This window comes from Acinonyx jubatus, chromosome A1 (assembly GCF_027475565.1).
Source record: "Acinonyx jubatus isolate Ajub_Pintada_27869175 chromosome A1, VMU_Ajub_asm_v1.0, whole genome shotgun sequence".
Classification (NCBI taxonomy): Eukaryota; Metazoa; Chordata; class Mammalia; order Carnivora; family Felidae; genus Acinonyx; species Acinonyx jubatus.
Genome location: NC_069380.1, coordinates 24,199,664 through 24,218,563, shown reverse-complemented (window position 1 = coordinate 24,218,563; position 18,900 = coordinate 24,199,664). Strand labels below are relative to the sequence as shown.

At 45.3% G+C, this 18,900-nt stretch overlaps 1 protein-coding gene across 3 annotated transcripts in view; it reads left to right on the top strand.

Annotated features, from left to right (window-relative positions):
- The first annotated feature begins 11,009 nt into the window (after positions 1 to 11,009).
- LRCH1 (leucine rich repeats and calponin homology domain containing 1) overlaps positions 11,010 to 18,900 on the top strand; it is a 198,932-nt gene continuing 191,041 nt past the window's right edge. For all 3 annotated transcript variants that reach the window (XM_027064842.2, XM_027064841.2, XM_027064839.2), the window contains exon 1: positions 11,010 to 11,463. In XM_027064842.2, the coding sequence (XP_026920643.1) occupies positions 11,145 to 11,463 (319 nt within the window). In that variant the 5' untranslated portion in view covers positions 11,010 to 11,144. The remainder of the gene's footprint in view (positions 11,464 to 18,900) is intronic.

Here is an 18,900-nt window from a genome sequence, read left to right as displayed (position 1 = left end):
ATCAGCATATGAGGCAGGGTGAAAATTTTGATCACTCTGGACTTTCCCTAAAATCTCACCTTTTGCGATTGATGGTTGAGATGATCCTTCTCTGAATTCTTTCCCCAGTGCTACCGCTACATTATTTCTCAGTATCCCCTGAAACATTTTCTCTTGTTCTGCAAAATTAAGATTCTCTGCTGATTGATACTTTAAAAGCAAGGTGCTATTAGAAGGGGAATATACAATAGGAGCCTAATTAAGAATTTTAGAATTGAATTTGCCTGCAGTATTTCACACACCTAATTGCATGAAAGATTTTATGTGTTTTGTGGATTCTTCAGGATACTCGTTTCTTCTGCCAGCCTCAGGCTCTTCATTAGCCATTTCTAGTTTTATTCTCCTCTGACGAGGCAGAGGATACTTAAGAGATATATCTTTCTCCGGGTGAGAAATGTCAGAAAACTTGGTAGAACAGAAAGATGAAATTTTTGATTCAACTATAATTTTGAGGGTCATGACATTTCAGAGAACAAAGATCTTAGACATGAACCATCCAAACTTTTCATTTAACACGTGTGGAAACGGAGTTCCAGAGAAATTAAATGACCGGGCCCCTGTAACACAGCTGACAGGTGACCTTGCCAGAAATAGGGCTGCACCCTCATTTCCAGTTCAGTACTCTTTCCATGACACACAGCATTTCAATGACCTTGACCTTCAAGAACTCCAATTAGCACAATAAGTTAAGAAATAACTATAGTATGCATTAGTGTCCTGAACTTCTCTGATCTTATGAAATCGTGTGGTTTATAAAAGCTTATTGTTTTACTCATTTGAAGGAAAAATGAAAGGCAAGGTTAATGGTGGCAAATGCGCACTTAAATTACAGCTTTCAAAAATAAATTTTAAGTTAATATCAGACTTCCACTGTCCTCATTACCTGGACTAGGTCATATGACTGTCACGCATTCCACCTCTTCCATTTATGAAAGCCCTCTGGGATTTTCTCTTAGCTTGCTGAAGTTAGGCAAGGCTGGCTAATTGATGCTGAACACATACTTGTTTGCCTACTTAATTCAATAGTTAATGACTAAGAAAATAGTCCATTATTAAGAGCTCTGAATTTAATATCTCTCATTTGCATTCAAATTATTTTTTAAGTTGAAAAGGAAGTTTGGGGGGGTGGGTAGCGAATAAGAGCCTGGCCTCATTTTTAGAAAACCTCAAGCCTAGAGGAACCCTTGGACTTTCAGGCATGATAAAGAGAAACAGTTATTGTAATGCAATATTATATAATTTATATATTGTAAGCAGAAAAATCTGCTTAATATATCCACCGAACTCAGTAGTAAAGCCTTTGCTTCCTGATTTTTAACCCCGCAGGAGTAATAGGCTGTTAGATAATATCTGTGCCTACGTGTGAAACAACTCGAACAGCGCTAAGTTGCTAGGGAAGAGGCAGGTGACAGGTGACTTAAAGGTAACTCAAATACGTTTATGTCATTTACCACACGCTCAGCCCTGCGTGGGAGGAACCTTGGTCATTTGTGTCCTGGTTGCAGACTCATGCAAAAGAGATTCCTTGTGTCATTCAGAAGTGAGTCTCACGCTGGGAAGCCTCATGCTGTTCATGGGGGCAGGTCTGTGCCCCAACCCATAGGCGGGTGCCCATATCCTGCTGTTGACATATGGTGCCCCATCATTAGCCAGATGGCAGAAATGCTGGAAAAGACCTGAGCACGCATGAATTATCTAACCTGGACTGTGGGAGGCCATTAGGAGGGCTGGGCGGGGATCAAATCTGGTGTGAGGCTGTGGAAGCCAGAACAGGAGTTTAAGTCCATGGTCAGCAGGGATGAATCCTTGTCACCAGCATCACCTCAACTACCCTCCACCTCTACTTCTGTACTGGAAGACAGTTCCAATGTCACACAATTCCCTCTGTGCCCAAAGGAGACACCAGGGGTTCAGGGGGAGAAAAAATTGCTATATCTAAAAAAACCAGAATCTTTTCTTTTCTTTTTTTACAACAGAATATTTTCCAAGATAGTCTTGCGGAACAAACTATTTTTCTTGATATGTATATTTATTTACCAGTAAGGAAGGTTTGTTCAGAATCAGAGTTGATTAGATGATGCTTGACCAGCCCTAGAAGGTTCAGAGTAACTCTAATACCTTTGAATTGTACACAAAATGGTGCGTGTAGGAGTTAATGTTTATTTTTGTGGCAAGAGGGTGTCTCTCTTGTCAAAGAACCTCAAAGGATCTGAAATACCTGGAATGCTTTGTGGCCACTGGTATAAAGGCCAGGGAAACCCAGCCTTTCTAATCATGGCAAAAAGTATCCTGAAGGGTCACCGCATGATGTGGACGTCAGGTAACACACGGCCTTGTATTTTGCCTGGCCCTTGGGGACTTACATCTGTCCTCAGCTAGCTGAGGGCACACTGCCTGTCATGTTTCAGAGACAAGTAGCTAGTCCATCTCAGGTCCCTCGGACTAGCTCCCATGAAAGCCCTTACCCAGCACCCGTCCTGCAAGCTAGCACCCTAGATGACTCCCCTTGCATAAAGTCCTATTCAGGCAAAAAGCAAATGAACCCCACCGATAGAAGGACAAGAGCAGATGTCCAAACACGGCAGGTAGCAGCGTAGCCTCAGGGGGGACAGGGAGAACGCAATGGACAGGAAATGACCTGGGGTCTAGCCCACATTCTGCACCGGCCAGCTGCATAACACTGGGTACTTCACCTTCATATACTTATTTCAGTGTCCCAATCTGTAGAATAGGAAAGTTGGACTGCATTCCTGAGGACCCCCTAGCTGAGGACATAATACACCACGTACGAACTCCCTGGTGGGCCTCTGTCTGCAGAGACGTTATGAGAGACAACCGGTCTGTTATTGGGAGCTAGTTCTTTTTTCCATCTTCAGCATCAAGCTCCATGTTTTAAGACATGTTGGAGTTTTGCAATCCATAGAAGGATTAGAAGCAAATGGACACCCCCAAGAGGAAAACCATCACTTGTGGGGAGTATCAAGATTTCAGTGCGAGGTTAATGTGCTAGTTAGGGCTGAAAACCAAAGATCAAATATTTCTGATTACAATGGGGTGCCTGTTCTTTGGCTTATGATTTGGAAATATGGCTCATAAATCTCCCCCACCCACCTTCAACCTCCAGTTCTGCTCTTAGCAGATCATATATATTTCGATTTTTGACCCTTTGCATCTAATCCCTAAGGTGCATTATTAGTGTTTTCACTTCGGTCTCCTGACTTTTTCACTCCAGACTCAAAGGAGGCCTCTGAGTCCTTCTAGCCATCCTGGATTCCATGCTTCCCATCTCCCCCCTTTTCCTGGATGTTACACCACCACCCCCCTGCCCTACTTCCTCCCGCGGGGCCCTCTAGTCTTTCCCTCCTCACCGGCTTTGTCCTCTACTTTCAAGTTTTCTCAGATCTTCCCTATCTTAAACATTGAAACACTTTGCTCTGCTCTATTTGCCTGTTTAGTCACCTTTTCATCTTTTTTCCTCCCTGAAATCTCCAAATCCTAGGGTAAGTCACTTCTATCTACTGTATCTACTCCCTTTGCTTTCTTACCTCTGCCGTCTGGACGTTCGCAAGCTATCCTGAAGTGCTTTCTCGAAGACGGCTTTCCGTGTTCCCGTCTCTTTGTCTCTGGCATTTGATATAACCGAGGGAGAGAGAGTGCCTTCCACCACCGACGTCCAGCACCCAGCGCTGATGGTGGTTAGAAGCTGCTGGGCTAACCTCGGCTAGACACGGAGGCTCTGTTCCCTCTTTCCTCCCCACATTTCTCTTCCACCAGGTCTTCCGCATGCCCTGCGCCTCATTGGCACTTCTGGTCTATCCCGCAAAGCATGTTATCACTTACATCTTCCTCAGGACTCTCCAGCAGTTCCTCAAGCACTTTTGATCCAAACTCAATCTCCTCAATTGGTATTTAAAAAATGTAATTAATCCGCTGCTTAGAAAGAGTTACAGAGGCACTAATAAAACATTTAACTGGAAAAAAAAAAATACCGTGGGAAAGAAACATCTCTCTCCCAGCCCATTCTCTTAGTTTTCTTTCCCAGAAGCGATCACTGTGAGCAGTTTCTTATATATCCTGGCAGAGATATTCGGTGCCATACAAGTGCTTCCTGATTGGACTACAGCTCACCACTCTGAGTGGGGCTCTGTCCTTTATCCCAGCCACCTGGGCTGGGGCCCTATTTACCTACTGGACGTTTGTCCCAGGGTTGGGCTCTACCATACACACTCCCAGACACCGGTTTGTGATTTCCCTCAACCCGCATGAATCTGAGACTGTCCTTGCCCTCACTAGATTGTCTGGGGCTTGGGGGCGGGGGGGCTGTGATAGACCTGCAAATCACGCCCTCCCCTGTGACCGCTGTGAGGTGTTCCAGTAGTCCTTCCTGGTCAGTCCTCCAGTCCCAACCCCACTAATTTTGACTCTGCTGTTTTCGTATCAACCCGAAATTGGAGACAGCTCTAACTGGTTTTGCATCTGAACCATGGTGAGTTATCTGTTCACCTGATTTGCCAGGAAGTAAGAATGAAATGACCATGTTACTTTGCTTCTGAGCTGTCGCTTCCTTGCCGGGCCTGATTCCTAAGCCCAGGTTGACCCCTCTTCTAATGATGCCCTGGAATGATTGGAGAAAGAACTTGAGATTCTCCACATCTACCCTTTAAATCCTGCGCACGTGAACAGCGATAACATCTGGGTGCAGAAAGCTTAATGCCTTTATAGCCAGAGTGCATTTCCTGCTAAATCCAGGGAGAACAGCTCCTCTGGGAGACACTCTCTAGTTCTGCAACTGACTAGACAGTAATGACAGCCCTGCCTTTGGAAAATATCCCTGTAATGACATCAAGAGTTTAAAAACTGCCTTTGGGGAACATAGAAATTACTGTTGTCATTAGATACGCAGTACCTTAAGTACAAATAGGAAGACGTTCTTTTGTTCTTTTAAAACCCACCTAATGAACAGCAGGCCTGGAATGGCATTTGCTGAGGAGGTGCTACATTCGTGACGTTTGGCATCATTTTAAATATTGACTTGGAGGTAAATTTTGATCTGTTTAACAGTGATGCATTATAGATACCATCAGGAGAGAGATTATCCCAATCTAGAGTTTCACAATGTGTGGACCAAGGATGACAGTCTTGTAGGAAGAGGTTTAGCAGTCAAATAAAAATATATGAGAAAAGCTGGATATAAAGCATTTCTCTTTCTTGCATGTCCACGATGCACATTAGCCCATCAAAGACTCTGAGAGGTCCTAGAGTGAAATAGCCTCTAAAATTTTCTATTAACCTAAACTTACCTGGCAATGAAACCCTTTATGCACAATGCCTATTAACAGCCTAGAGAACTTTGGTTCAGAGGAACACATACCGGACAAAAATGCTGCTTCAGTTTACCCAAGCAAGTGAAGCAATTTATTTATAAACAAATAATTGGTTCCCAGAAATGTTTCATGTATTCATTATATAGTAGTCCCCCCTTTATCCACAGGGGGGTACATTCAAACACCACCCCCCCGCCCCGCAGTGGATTTCTGAAATCACAGATAGCACCAAACCCTATACTGTTTTTTTTCCTATACGCACATAGCTATGATAAAGTTTAACTTATAAATTAGGCATGGTAAGAGATTAACAACCATAACCGTTACTAAAATAAAACAATTCTAACAATATTGCTGTGAGATGATAAAATGCCGATGTGATGACACAAGGTAAGCTGAATGACAAAGGCATTGTGATGTAGGGTTAGTGAGGCTGCTATTGACCTTCCGATGATATGTCTGGAGGACTATCCGCTTCCACACCGTGGTTGACCACACGTAACTGAGACCACAGAAAGCAAAACCGTACATAAGGGGAGACCACTGTATTACACGCCAATAACATAATATGCCATTATATTATAAACCAAGAACACCCAGTATAATACATGGGTGAAATATTTAGGGGCACCAAGCACAGTGAACATATTATCTAATAGTATCTATAATCAAATATTTACATTCACATCTTCAAAACACCAGTTACTCAAAAATACACTTATCAAAATATAGCTGGTTGTCTTCAATCCTTATTTTCCAGTGGCTCTTCCTCTGGTCCCCTCTTGAGAAACTTCTGACAGGACCTGAGGGTCAGTTATTGGTCACTGACATTTCCCCCCCCCCCCTTCGATATCAACGTAATTAAGCCTAAAAAACTCTTTTCCTCACTATCAGCTTCACACCCTGGGTGGTCCAAGCTTTCTTTCCCACACAGGCTCTTTCAAAATGCTATTAATCTCTCTGAAGTTCTAGGTCAGAGTATTGTCTTCTTGCTACACTGTTGGTTATGATATTTCATGTACGTAATTTATAACATATTGCTTAAAAATAATTTAAAAAATCACACAAAATTGGCATTTTTATGAAATGAAATAATTATATTTATGAAAACGGAACAAAGATTAAAGCCTATTAATTCGTTCATTCCTGGATAACTCCTCTGTTGGCATTCAGGGAATGTTCTAGAAGGCAGCCTCTTTGAGAATCTTATCTTGATGGCCCAGATTTTGTGTTTTTTTATTTAATAGGAACTGCAGTGGAAAGGAGAATGGAAATAAAATCTCCCTGGTCTAGGAGCCGGGGCTCTCACAGTCTGGGAGAAAACGGGAGAAAGAGGCAGGGTAGGGTCTGGCCACACGGTAGTGGCTGCTGCTGTTTTTCTCCGTGAGAAGTAAAAATGAGCCCCTATGAGGGGATTGAGGATTTGTGTTAGTGGGCTGGAGTGAAGAGGGCAAAAAAGCTGGATCCAGACAACAGGCAGCTGTGAAATATTTCAAAATCCAAAGGCAGGCAATATCCTCTTTTCAGACTTATGATAAATTCTGGAAGTAGTTTGTAGGTGCTTTGATTTCACAGTAAGTAACTTTAAAAAACTTAATCTGAAAGCTGACTCTAGTCACCTACCATTTTTTTCCCCAAGTAAGAATAAACTTATTTGACTAGAATTTATCATTACCATTGTTTGAAAAAAATAAGAAAGGCATCATCCCACATGTGCACACACCATCCAACATTTACGTTTGATGTTTGAAATCAAATGCATTCAGCTTTATGAAACACCTGGTACATTGTCCTAAGTTTTCTCATTTTGCTAGGTTCACTCTGTCACTGACCAACTGGTTCAGATTAGTATTTTGGAATGCCAGAAGAATCTCCTAAACATGTCCGAGATAGTATTATTATCTTTAGAGAAATTCATGTTGGTGTTATTGGTTGCCTTAGAATATACAAACGTCTCAGACAACGTTATTTATTGAATCTTCTAGAGAAAAAAAGGCCTGAGCTCTGTCCTTGATGTACTTACAAATGAATGAATACGACACACTCTGGTCATTTCCAGATAAGCATTTACTGAATAAATACTTACTGACACAGTACAAAGAGAATACTTAAGTATGAGATCATGTGGAAGGAGTACCAAAAAGGGTGGTGTTAAGCAGGGAATATTCTTGCTCCTTTCTTAAGAAAGAGGAAACTGAGGCCGACAGGTTGGAGGATATCAGGGTAAAAGGATGTGAGTAAGTCCTGGCTCTGGCTGTTAAGGACTGCTGTTGTGACTGTGGTCATTGTGTGTTTTGCTCAAATTTTCAGGAGAGTCTGACAGGGAACTCCCCTGCTTGGGGCTGACTGGATCTTGTGTCAGCCCCTTTTACCTAATTAGCTATGGTTGGAGGGGACAGTCAGGACTGTGAGGGACAAACCTGGGTGACCGTGACCGTCTCTTCAGCAAACGCTTTGAGTTCCCACCAAAAGAGAATTCTTGGTGGTTTTCTGAGAAGGTGGTATACGCCAAAGAGCCCTGCTCAAATCTACCTGCTGTTCTTAATAAGTTTGAGTTTTATAAGCGTGTCCATGGCTCTATATTTCAGGCAGGAATAAAAGAGTTGGGTTTTAAATGTGGAAGAGTCTGGGATCTTTTCTAAGCACAAGAGGAATTTTTTTTTTTTTAATTCTGAATGTTTTGATTTGTTGATGAAACTGATTAGTTTACTCCTAATAGCCAATATTTTAATCTGAGAGTATTTCTATTTACCCCATTTTCTCAATCATTTGAATTCTGTTAACTTTGTAAAATGATTGAAAGGTACTAAAGACAAAGCATGAAAACAATCTGCTGACATTATCCAAATAGTTTATACACGATTATTTGTGGACCATCCCAAAATGAGGTTATACAGAAAAACAAGGGGGCATAAAGACTAAAATATGGTAAATCAAATATATTAATTAGAACTCTTGGTTGCACTGACAGAAAACCAAATAAAATTGACTTAGGTGAACAACAGAATGCATTGAAAATATACTAGATATCTCATAGAAACTAAAGATGAAAATCAGGAACAGTCAGAATCCAGGGTTTGAACATAATCATGATCCTCTCATCCCCTGGGTGCTCTGTCATTTGGTCAGAAGTCCACTTCTGGACTAATCAAGACGACCACCGGAGGGTCAATGTCATAGCACGGCTACTATCAAAGAACTGTATGTATGGAGTGGGGAGTGTGAATGGAAAGAGGGTATTTTCAGAAGATGTAAAAAAGAGTATAATAACAAAACAGATATGTCCATCTCATTGAGAAAATAGAGAAGCAAGATAGCAAGAGAAAATAGCTTGTCAAGTTCTTGAATGTTTACAAATAATCAAGGTCAGTTTTAAAGGTCAAGTACTCTCCTCCAATTGAAGGAAAAACTCCTTCATTCAGGAACATAATTTGAAAGACATATCAACAAATGGTAAGCTGTCGATTGTGCAATAGATAGGTTTATTGTACAATTGGCCTGTTGTGCAATGCTTAGTTACTAATATTCATTGTGCACTCATCATACACAAAGTACTATTCTAGATATGGGGTGGGAATTACAAAGATGAATGGGCCCCTCCCCTAAGGAGTTTACACTTTAGTAATCTGTAGAAGAAAAAGCAAACTATAATAACTTGGTGAACCTAACATGAGGATCCATCACTTGTTAAAAAACAAATCCTGAATTCCTATTCTATCATTTCCTCTAAAAAAGAATCTGCGGTCTTAAAAACAACAACAACAACAAATGATACTCTATATGGTGCATCCCCACAATTTGTGGTCTGAACTAAATTTGCAATTTGCTGGATGTCCTCACTCATACCTTGCATACTAATCACACAGCCTTACCACCTGGTCTCAGCTGAAGGTATTAATTGAAAATTTTTTCTGTGTCTGTTTCTCACTCATCTATTGGGGAAAGACCATGAAAAAAGGGGAAGGTAGGTAAGTTTTTAGAAGTGATGTAAGTGTTCTTTTATCCATGTATTATTATTATTATTATTATTATTATTATTATTATTATTTTCAAGCCTGGTTTATAAACGTCTAGGAAGGAGGTTGAGGGGAAAAAAAGAGGTGGTGAGAGAGGAAGTTGGGAGAGGAAACCAGCAGGTGGCGCTTGTCTCCTCCGATGAGATAAGAATATTTGACTCCACCTAGAATCCTGTAGGATTTAAGGGTCGACTGTGCATGCAGTCAATGAGTGACATAGATCATGTCGTACTTTAATGCCAAGTACATGAGGTCACAAGTTCCAGCCTGTTATCTAGGCCATCAACTTTCCGAACTACCATTTAAAAGATGGGCTCACCTATCCCCCAGGTTGTAGTATTTTTGTACATGTATTCTCACCTCTCCTAGCCAAGTCGCTTATAGGGACCATCAAGACTTGGTTATCTCGCGCAAATAAAGGCCCCAGAGAGCTAGACTTGAAACTCCGGAAAGGAGTGGGGCTTTATCAGTCTTCACCTGGTCCGCCCTAAGGTGTCAGATGTTCCGTCGCCACTGGTGTGTTAGCCTTGGTCTGGGCAGAACGTGAATTTGCTTACATGTCAGTCCCCATGTCCTTTGGAGGCAGCAAGAAGCGTCACGAGGACACTTTGACGGCACCTGTGAACAGGCTCAAAATGTGCTGAGTTACTGGCTAGTTGGGGCCACTGGTTTCTTACCTTTCCATCCAACTCTGGGGCTCAGTCAGCCCTAGTCAGCCCTCCTGTGACAATGGATTCTGTCTGCCATGAAAACTGCCCTCACTTTGAAAGTCTTTCCTTCCTTTCTGTGTCTGTAGTTTTCCCCCATCGCTCAGAAAACCTACCCTACTCGTGTCTCTTCTCCAGCCTGGGAGTACATAGGAAGGAGGCCAACCCTACAGTCCAAGGGCTGCAAGTTCGTATCCAGCTCCTCCTCTGACTGCACGGGTGGCCTTAGACAAGTTTCTTAACTTCCTCTGTGGTCTGGGAAACAATTTTTCCGCTCATGGGATCCCTGGATTAACGAGATTAATTTGTAAACTACTTAGACCACCGTTGGTTCCTTGTAGGTGCTCCGATAAGACTGTTGGTCTGACCCCACAGTGAAAAACTGCCTGTCGGGGAACTTCGGGTCAGAGAGGCAGAGTAGTTCGCAAATTTGAGATCATAACCTTTCACCTCCCCATGATCTCACTGTATTTCAAACCCCATTTATTGCCTCGCTGGCGTCTTCTGAGACTTCCTAAAACCTCTGGTCTCCAAGATACTCTGGGCAGCGAAAAGAACCCCAGGGGCCTTCGGCGTCTAAACCAAGGTGACCCGCTGCAGGGGTCCGGCCCCCCTGACGCACCCGCATGGCCGGGCGGAGCGCAGCGAAGCCGCGGGGGCCGGCCGGGCTCCGAGCGGAGGAAGGCTCCGGGCTGGACTGACAGCTTGGTGAAGGAGGAGGAGAGAGCGGGCGGCGCGGCGCGGCGCGGCGGAGGAGGGGAGAGCCGCCGAGAGGAGGGAGCAAGGGCGGGAGGAGACACATGCGCGCTGCCTGCCGCCGCCGCCGCCGCCGCAGTCCTTAGCTTCCCGGGGACAGGAAACCTTCGAGACCGAGCTGCCACTGCCGCCTCCCCGACTGCCCCCGTTCGGCGCGCCTGCCACACCCTCCTCCCCTCTTCCACGATCTTTCGGTGGGGCACTGCAGGGACTCGGCCCGCGCTGCCGTCTCCCCCTCCCGGGGGAGCGCTGTGACCCCCCCCGCAGGAGCGGCGGGGCGGGGTGGGGGGGCCCGGGAGAAGATGGCGACGCCGGGAAGCGAACCCCAACCTTTCGTCCCTGCCCTCTCGGTGGCTCCTCTGCACCCACATCATCATCCCCACCACCATCCCCACCACCATCAGCACCACGGAGGAACGGGAGCCAACAGCGGGGTCGGGGGAGGCGGCGGCGGCGGCGGCGGCGGCAGCGGGGGCTTCAACCTGCCCTTGAACCGGGGGCTGGAGCGCGCGCTGGAGGAAGCGGCCAATTCCGGGGGGTTGAACCTCAGCGCCAGGAAACTGAAGGAATTTCCCCGGACCGCGGCCCCCGGTCACGACCTCTCGGACACGGTGCAGGCAGGTGAGAAAGGGGCGAGGGGCAGGCAGGGGGTGTGGGTGACGGGCTGTCGCGCCATCCCCCCGCGGCGGCCAGTCTGAGATGTGGCCTCGCTGGGGGTCCTCTGGCCGGTGCTCTCCCGGGTAACGGGCACGCGTGGGCGCCGGAGAGGTGGGCCCGGCCGAGGGCACGGTGGCCACCGCCTCGCCGGGCGGCCTGCGGCGCGGGCCGGGAGAGCCGAGGTGCGCCCGGTCGCGGCGGCGCCCGAGAGCGCGCGGGTCCCCGGCTCCGCACCCCGCGGCGGCCGCGCCGGGTCAGTGGCGGCCGGGCAGGCACTGGCGGGTGCGCCGCGAGCGCGCCGTGGAAGCGGGAGGTTTGGGGCGGCCGCGTCGGCTTCCCGGGCCCCCGCGCCGGGCCGGGGAAGCCGAGCGCCGCGTCCGCCCTTCCGACCTGGGCAAGCGCTCCTTGCGTCCCGGCGTCGCCGGTCGGACGGGAAAACCCAGACAAAGGTGGCGCTCCCGGGGCCAACCCCAGGGTAGCGGCGCGGTGCCGCTAGGCCCCCTCGCGACATCAGCGAGCGGCCGGGCGACTTGGTGCAGACTGCGAGGAGGTGCCAGGCTTCCTGTTTCTGCGCCTGTGCGAGGGAAGAGCCGCAGCCGGTTGTCGCGACTCGGAAGGGGCAGCCACTGCACCGGCGGTCGGCTGGGCTCCCGCGTTCCTTGCCCCTAGCTAACCGCCCACACCGTTTGGTCGCCGCGCCGAGGCCCCCTAGTTCCCAGTAACCCGATCTTTGCGGGGGCCCGGGACGGGACGGCAAGGCATATTAAAAGAAAAGTAATTAAAGTGAGCCGGTTTTCCTGTGTGAGCCCGACAAGTTGTAACTCGCGCCAATGAGCAGCCAGCTCTTTTCAAGTTATGTCATGTATTGACATATTTCTGAGACGTCTGCTTTCTCTTTGGTAGCTGGAGTCACTGGAGCGGGATCTATAAACAGGAAGGAGGGTGGTGGAACTCGATTCGGGCCTTGGTTTCCGACCATCCGGTTCAGCTCCCCCGGGGAGGCTTTGTATCTTGGCAAGCGCCCAACATTTCCCAGCGCAGTGGGTGCCCCATTTTGGAACCAGTGCCCAGCCCTCCTGGCTGTCATCACCTCCTGGGCCGAGTGTCAGACCCCTTGGATACTGGTTGGCTCAACTCTCAGCTCCAGATCTCCCAGTTTCCTCTCGTGGGGGAAGCGGGGGCTGGGCGAGGGAGCAAGGCTTTAGGAGCTTACGTTTCCAGTGCTTGCTTTTCGTTTTTGACTTCAATTCAGTAAACATTTATTGGGCGTCCTAATGAATATTTAGAAAGAATTCCAAGTTCGCTGGAGGCAGAAAAGGCTCTTGAGGGTCATTACGCTTTGTGATTTGGGAGGGAATTTCCAGAGTTGAGCTGTCAGCAGCTGGGGAGTCTTTTGATGGGACCTCTTGGTTACATGTTTCTCAAGTGGAAGTTATTCCAAGAATTGCCTGAATCATTAACTTAAAAAAAAATCTGTTCAGTTCTACTTCCCTTTTGCTGTACTACGGTATACCAGAGACTATAGGGAAGGACTGGATATGGAGCTGGCATGACCAATAATACATGTTTGTACCTTCAGTAGGGGGGCTTGAAAGTTGCTCCCCGGCTTTAGTTATGCAGACATTTACTCCCAAAGCTGAATGAACGTGATGTGTCTGCTGAGTTGGCATTTCTTTGAGACCCATGCTTTTAAAAGCAGGGACCATCTTGTTCAGTTAAGACCTTGCTTGCCATGTGAGGTAAATGCTCAACAGCATTCCTGTTCTCCTCTCTGTTTTTGCTTGTGGTGAACTTGGGTTGTGAGCTTTGCCAGTTTTTAATTATGACCCTCCCTTGCATGTTTAATGCTCAGAAAACTCTAGTTAAGACTCAGAGTCTTAACGTTAATTTCCTAACAGCAACAACAACAAAAAATGCAACGTTAGTTATGGGCCAGGGAATGTCACCAAAGTTTGTAGAAACTTCGGACATGCCAGAAAAGATAAAGCATATTTAAGGTAGCCAGCCATTTCAGGTGAAATTTGAGTACCCCGGTGTATTCAGGGGTTGCTTCTGGCAAAACATCTTTGCCTCAGGTCAACAGCTGGCTGTGAACCAAATGCATTCTGCCCTTTGTTCTAAAGAAATATTTACTGGTCACTGTTCTTTATTTGGAAAAGCAAAAATCAAAATAAAGCAAGAGTTAAAGTCACCCCCGGTTTGCACGGTGTTCTAGCAGAGTGCAGAGTAAGAGGAGTAATGCGTATGATAAAGAAAGTGGTTTTTCCTGGGTTAATATTTAGTTTTCAGAACAGCTCTTGAAATCAGAATGGCACATGAAGATTCTTAAAGACCCAAGCTGTAAAGTGTACCTTCTCATAAGTTTTGTAAAACAGGGAGTGACACAGAAAGCCTTTTCTCACTGTTGGGCTGTATAATACAGGCCATTTGGTTTACTCCTTGTAAAAGTACCTCTTCTGGCAGCCCCGTATGCAGAACTGCACTCTGGGGCAATGTAGCCGACCTGAACGGAGTTGGAAACTGAGATATAAGTGCAGAAACATAGAGGCCCTGGGCCACTGAGTAGATAGGTATCTAAGCTCTGTCACTAAAGTGCCTACGTATTTTTCACAGGGGATAAAAACTCCCAAGCCCTCACTTTGAGCCTATTGATTTACTCATATTTGAGTCAGAATAGTTTTGTTGTCAGAAGTTAGTCTTTCTGCAGGTGAGAAAGAGAAAGGCTCAGCTGTGCAGGTTTGGTGGCAGAGGTGACATTGGCTGAACGGGAGAAGTGTGAACCGAAGAGCCGCGATTAGCGCTCGGCTTTGCCGTGTGCCGAGTCCTTTATCTGCACTATCCTGTTCAGTCCTCACTGGAATCCTGCTCGTATCCTCATTTCCAGCTGGGGAGATTGCGATTGAGAGATGTCAGGTACTGTGCTCAAGATCATACCCCTGGTTAGATGGTGAGCCAGTGATTAGACCCTGATGGTTTCACTTTGGCATTGATGTTCTTGACCATTTTCCTGTGAAGCAGAGAAGAGGTGGAAGGGGCAGAATCCCGGAGGCTGTTTGGAGGTTCATTCAGCCAACATTCATTCCCCAGGTACCTACCAAGCACCTCTAAGGGTCAGGCGCTGTTCTAGGCACCAGGGATACAGCCGTGACCATCAGAGAATCCGTGTGTCCCTTCATAATGGAGTCCCCGTTCTATCTGGGGGGGGGGGGTCGGGAGCGAAATGAGGACATTGATTTTGCAGAATGAGTAGGAAGATTTATAGTATAAATATAGTATCCCTGTCTTAGAAATAGTCATGCTGCGTTGATTTAAGGTGACTTGAGGTGGTTTGCAACAGTAAGAGCACAAAGGGTGATTGGTAATACAGACTGAAGCGCAGAACTGGGACTGATAAAAAAGGACACAGATACGTGCATCAGGAAAGTGAACGTTTTTCCCCCAATGCTGATTTATTAAGTGTGTCATTTTGGGATGAGAAGTTCAAGATGGTGTGGAATATGACTGAGAAAACACGAATTGAAAAGAGGAGTAAGAAAAGAATGTATCTGTCTCAGATCGATTGCAGGAGGTGCTAGAAAATAAAAAGGAAGCCCTTGGACTTGATGGACAGACAGTTGGTAAAAACTGGTGTCATTAAGGAGAGGGCGGAGTATATCACGGCAGTATCTTTCCGAGGCATTTGGAAGCAGGAAACACCGGACGGGAAATGGAGAGCCTACTCAGGCAGGAATATAGAAGTCTGGCATAAAAAAATGACTCTCTGTGTCCTGTATGTGCCCATGCGGAATGTGTAGGAGATTGCAAGGTGAAGACAAGACAGGAATGCATGAGAAGTTAGGTAATAGTTCAGGAAGTTGCGGGAGCCTCAAAGAAGATCAAAGCGAGATGCTGAATAGCATAGATAGAATCCTTGTCTGCGAAATTCAGAAGAAAAGGTTTTTCCAGCTAGGCTGGTTTGGAAAGACTTTCAGAGCAGAGGCAGGGTTTGGGTGAGGTTTTGTAGGATGGATTGGTTTTGGATAGAAGTGCCCATGAGCTTTCTGCGGTCGAAAAGATGTTTCTGTGATGGGGAGTGAGAACCTGATGCTCTAAGATCTGTGCATAAAACAGAAGGAGAGAGCATTTAAGCCTGTGCCTCTGGTCATGTCCTCCCTCCCCACTGTCACCATGTAATGATCTAACAGAGAGCAGGGTTCTTAGGACCTTTTATTTGAGGACTCTGGAGATGGCTGAGGCCTGGCATTTGTCAGCCTGCGGGACTAACACCCTCGTCTGTGTGAGCTAGCTCTCTGAAATGTCTGTATGGACTCAGAGACTCTTCTCTGAGATCTGTGGGCAGGCTTATCTGCTGAATGCTGACACCCCCACTCCCATCCTCCAGCAACCAAATCCTTGGGATATCATCGCTCTCTTAGTCACTGGAATTCACACGGGACTTGATAAAGCAATCTATGTATTCTCAAGAACACACTCTGTTCCATAAATTGGGCCACAAAGACTTTTCATTACACGCGTGATGAAACTTTGGAAATCATGTGTCTTCTTTTTTTTTTTTAATTTTTTTTTTTTTAACATTTATTTATTTTTGAGACAGAGAGAGACAGAGCATGAATGGGGGCGGGGCAGAGAGAGAGGGAGACACAGAATCGGAAGCAGGCTCCAAGGTCTGAGCCATCAGCCCAGAGCCCGACGCGGGGCTCGAACTCATGGACCGTGAGATCGTGACCTGAGCTGAAGTCGGACGCTCAACCGACTGAGCCACCCAGGCGCCCCTCATGTGTCTTCTTAAAACGTACCTGCTTTGATAGTTACATCTGGTTTCACATTGTTTTTCTGCTGTTGTATTGGATTTATTATTGCCGTAGCTGCCATTTGTTGTGGTAGTCACTCTCATATAAATGTCTGTACTTATTACATGTATTCCAAATACTTCTCCATTCATAAATGATCATTCACAGCCTTTCCTTCACAGTATGTTGTCTTCTGTCGATCAGTTCCTTCCTTGTTAAGACGTAGAGGGCTTCTAATGGTGGAAGCTTTTAGGACATCCAGAACTCCACGTATATGGCGGCTTCGAATCCCATCCCTATGTGCTCTTACGTGTGTCTCTGTGTGGCAGAGACGGTCTCCACAAACACGTTGCTATTCTCAGTGCTTGCCTTAGAGGCTGCTCTTTATTGAAGAGACAGGAGCACACTAATCAAGTTTCTAGAAGAATAGCGTATGATTATAGGCCACACAACCTCCGGGAATTTTTGGTCTGTGCCACTTTATGAAGAAATGGCCCAGGGTTTGACCTTCATCACTGAAATGATCCCACTGGACAGTTTGTCTGTCACGGCGACATCTTATTTGATTTTTGGTGAGTATAGGTCATTAGGCCAAAATTGGGCACCTCACCACTTAAAAGTTTTTACTCAAATTATTGACTAAAAGTTTTTTTTTTTTTTTTTTTTTTGAGTTCTATGGCAAACTTCAATTTTTTCATGCTGTGGTTTAGACATTCTTTTGTGGTAAGCATTTCAAGGGTAAAGGCCTTTTGAAGTCCGTGTTAGTGTTGATCAGTTCAGAGGTCAATTTCCTTTTACTCTTGTCCTTCTGGGGTGTCCAAAGACTTTTTCTGTCCTGATACTTAGCTTCATCATTGCTTGTTTTTAAACATAACTTTTTCCCCTCTTTGTGTGTACTTGCCTACGTTTCCCTTTATGTCTATTTTTCTGTATAAATATACAGAAATATAAAAAGATGCAAAATAAATATACATAAAGGTATAGATAGGTAGTAGACGGATGATAGATAGAAAGATAGATAGATAGATAGATAGATATTTTGTGTTTAGAGGGGCAGCATTTACTTTCTCTTACTCAGTTCTCTCCAAAAGTCACCCCCACCCCTCCAGGTGCTGCACCGATTATGTTTTTCCAGAAATAACAGAAATGCTATTAACTCAACTTACGGTCCCTGGCAGTGGGTTCACCAGTCAGGCCACATAACTTGAACTCTTGTGTAAGCCTCACAAAAACCTGTTTGTGACACTCCTTTCCAGATTTGGTTTCATGTTTTGGAAAATGAGTCTTCTGCCTAAGAGATACATCAGGAGAAACTGCCCTGGGCTTAGATCTGGTAATGCCACTAATTTGTGAACTCTTCCAGTGACTGAGTCAGTTGTTAAGGATTAAGGCAATTTGGTGTTAATTGCAGTGATTATTTCAAATTATAATATTATAATCTATCATAAAATGTTTAAGGATATAAGGCATAAAACCCAACTATATATTTACATACCTGATGCCTTTATTTATATGTAACCTGTAGGAGGAAGTCTAGAGGCTTCTGTTACAGATACTCCTGGTTTTTTGGTTTTTTTCCCACCAGAATTCCAAAATTTGCAGTTGCTGTGATATTTCAGACAGGTTTTTTGTTTTTGTTTTTGTTTTTGTTTTTTTTTTTCTATAAGATGGGAATTGTTCAACCCAAAGAAAAAAATCAGCAAAAAACAAAAAAAAAGGTCAGAATTCCACATAAGCCTTAGTTTGGGAAAACTAGGTCTACCAATACAGACAAGCTGGAAGCATGCCTGTGTTTTCATCTTAATTTAAGAGTTCGGTAGTATTGCTTCCATATACTGTAGTAAGAAGTCATGCATTTGGAAACCATCTGTTCCCACAAAGTAATTCAGAAATAAAGTGAGATTGTTTACATGAACAGAAAGTTGACGAACTGTGAGAATTTGGTTTCTCTTGCATACTCCAGCAATGCAATAGAGGAGAAATGCTTTTATAATCAGACTGCTGTCTGTGTTCATAGTTTTTCCCAACCGTATCCTCCTTTATCGGCCACCAAGGAGGATATAGGTAAGGGGAAACAGAAACGAAGTAGAGAAGAACGATATTTGATTTACATGACAAATATAATATATTTTTCTGTGATGAGAAATTGCTGCTCTTCTGTTCATATGCTGTCCGTTTACAGTTCCCAAGACCCTTCCAGGGCATTTTGGTTACCAGGATCAGGCTCTGTGGGTTTGGAATCTTCCTTGATGCTTGCTTTTCTTCCTTGGGCTGTGTTTCCTCAATCTTTTTGCTGGAGGGGGGTCATAAGACCTTGAGAGATGAATAGGGCCATGACCTCTCAGCTCAGCGAGTCTTGAGTTTCCTCTTCACTGTTGTCCCTGCATGGGCAGGAAACGACCCCATCTTAAGTTTTTTGATCCTCTGGTTTCTTCGGTGGCCTTGCTTTTGACAGCTGACCCCTGCAGTGCAAGACATGGTGTTTTGCTACACAGCGTATTCCTCTAATATCCTTTTGTGTTTTTGATGTTCATGCCTTTCAGTGTTAGGAGTGACATCAGTATGTCTGACCTGGTTCCATCAGCGTAGCTGATTTGACTCACGTTATCTC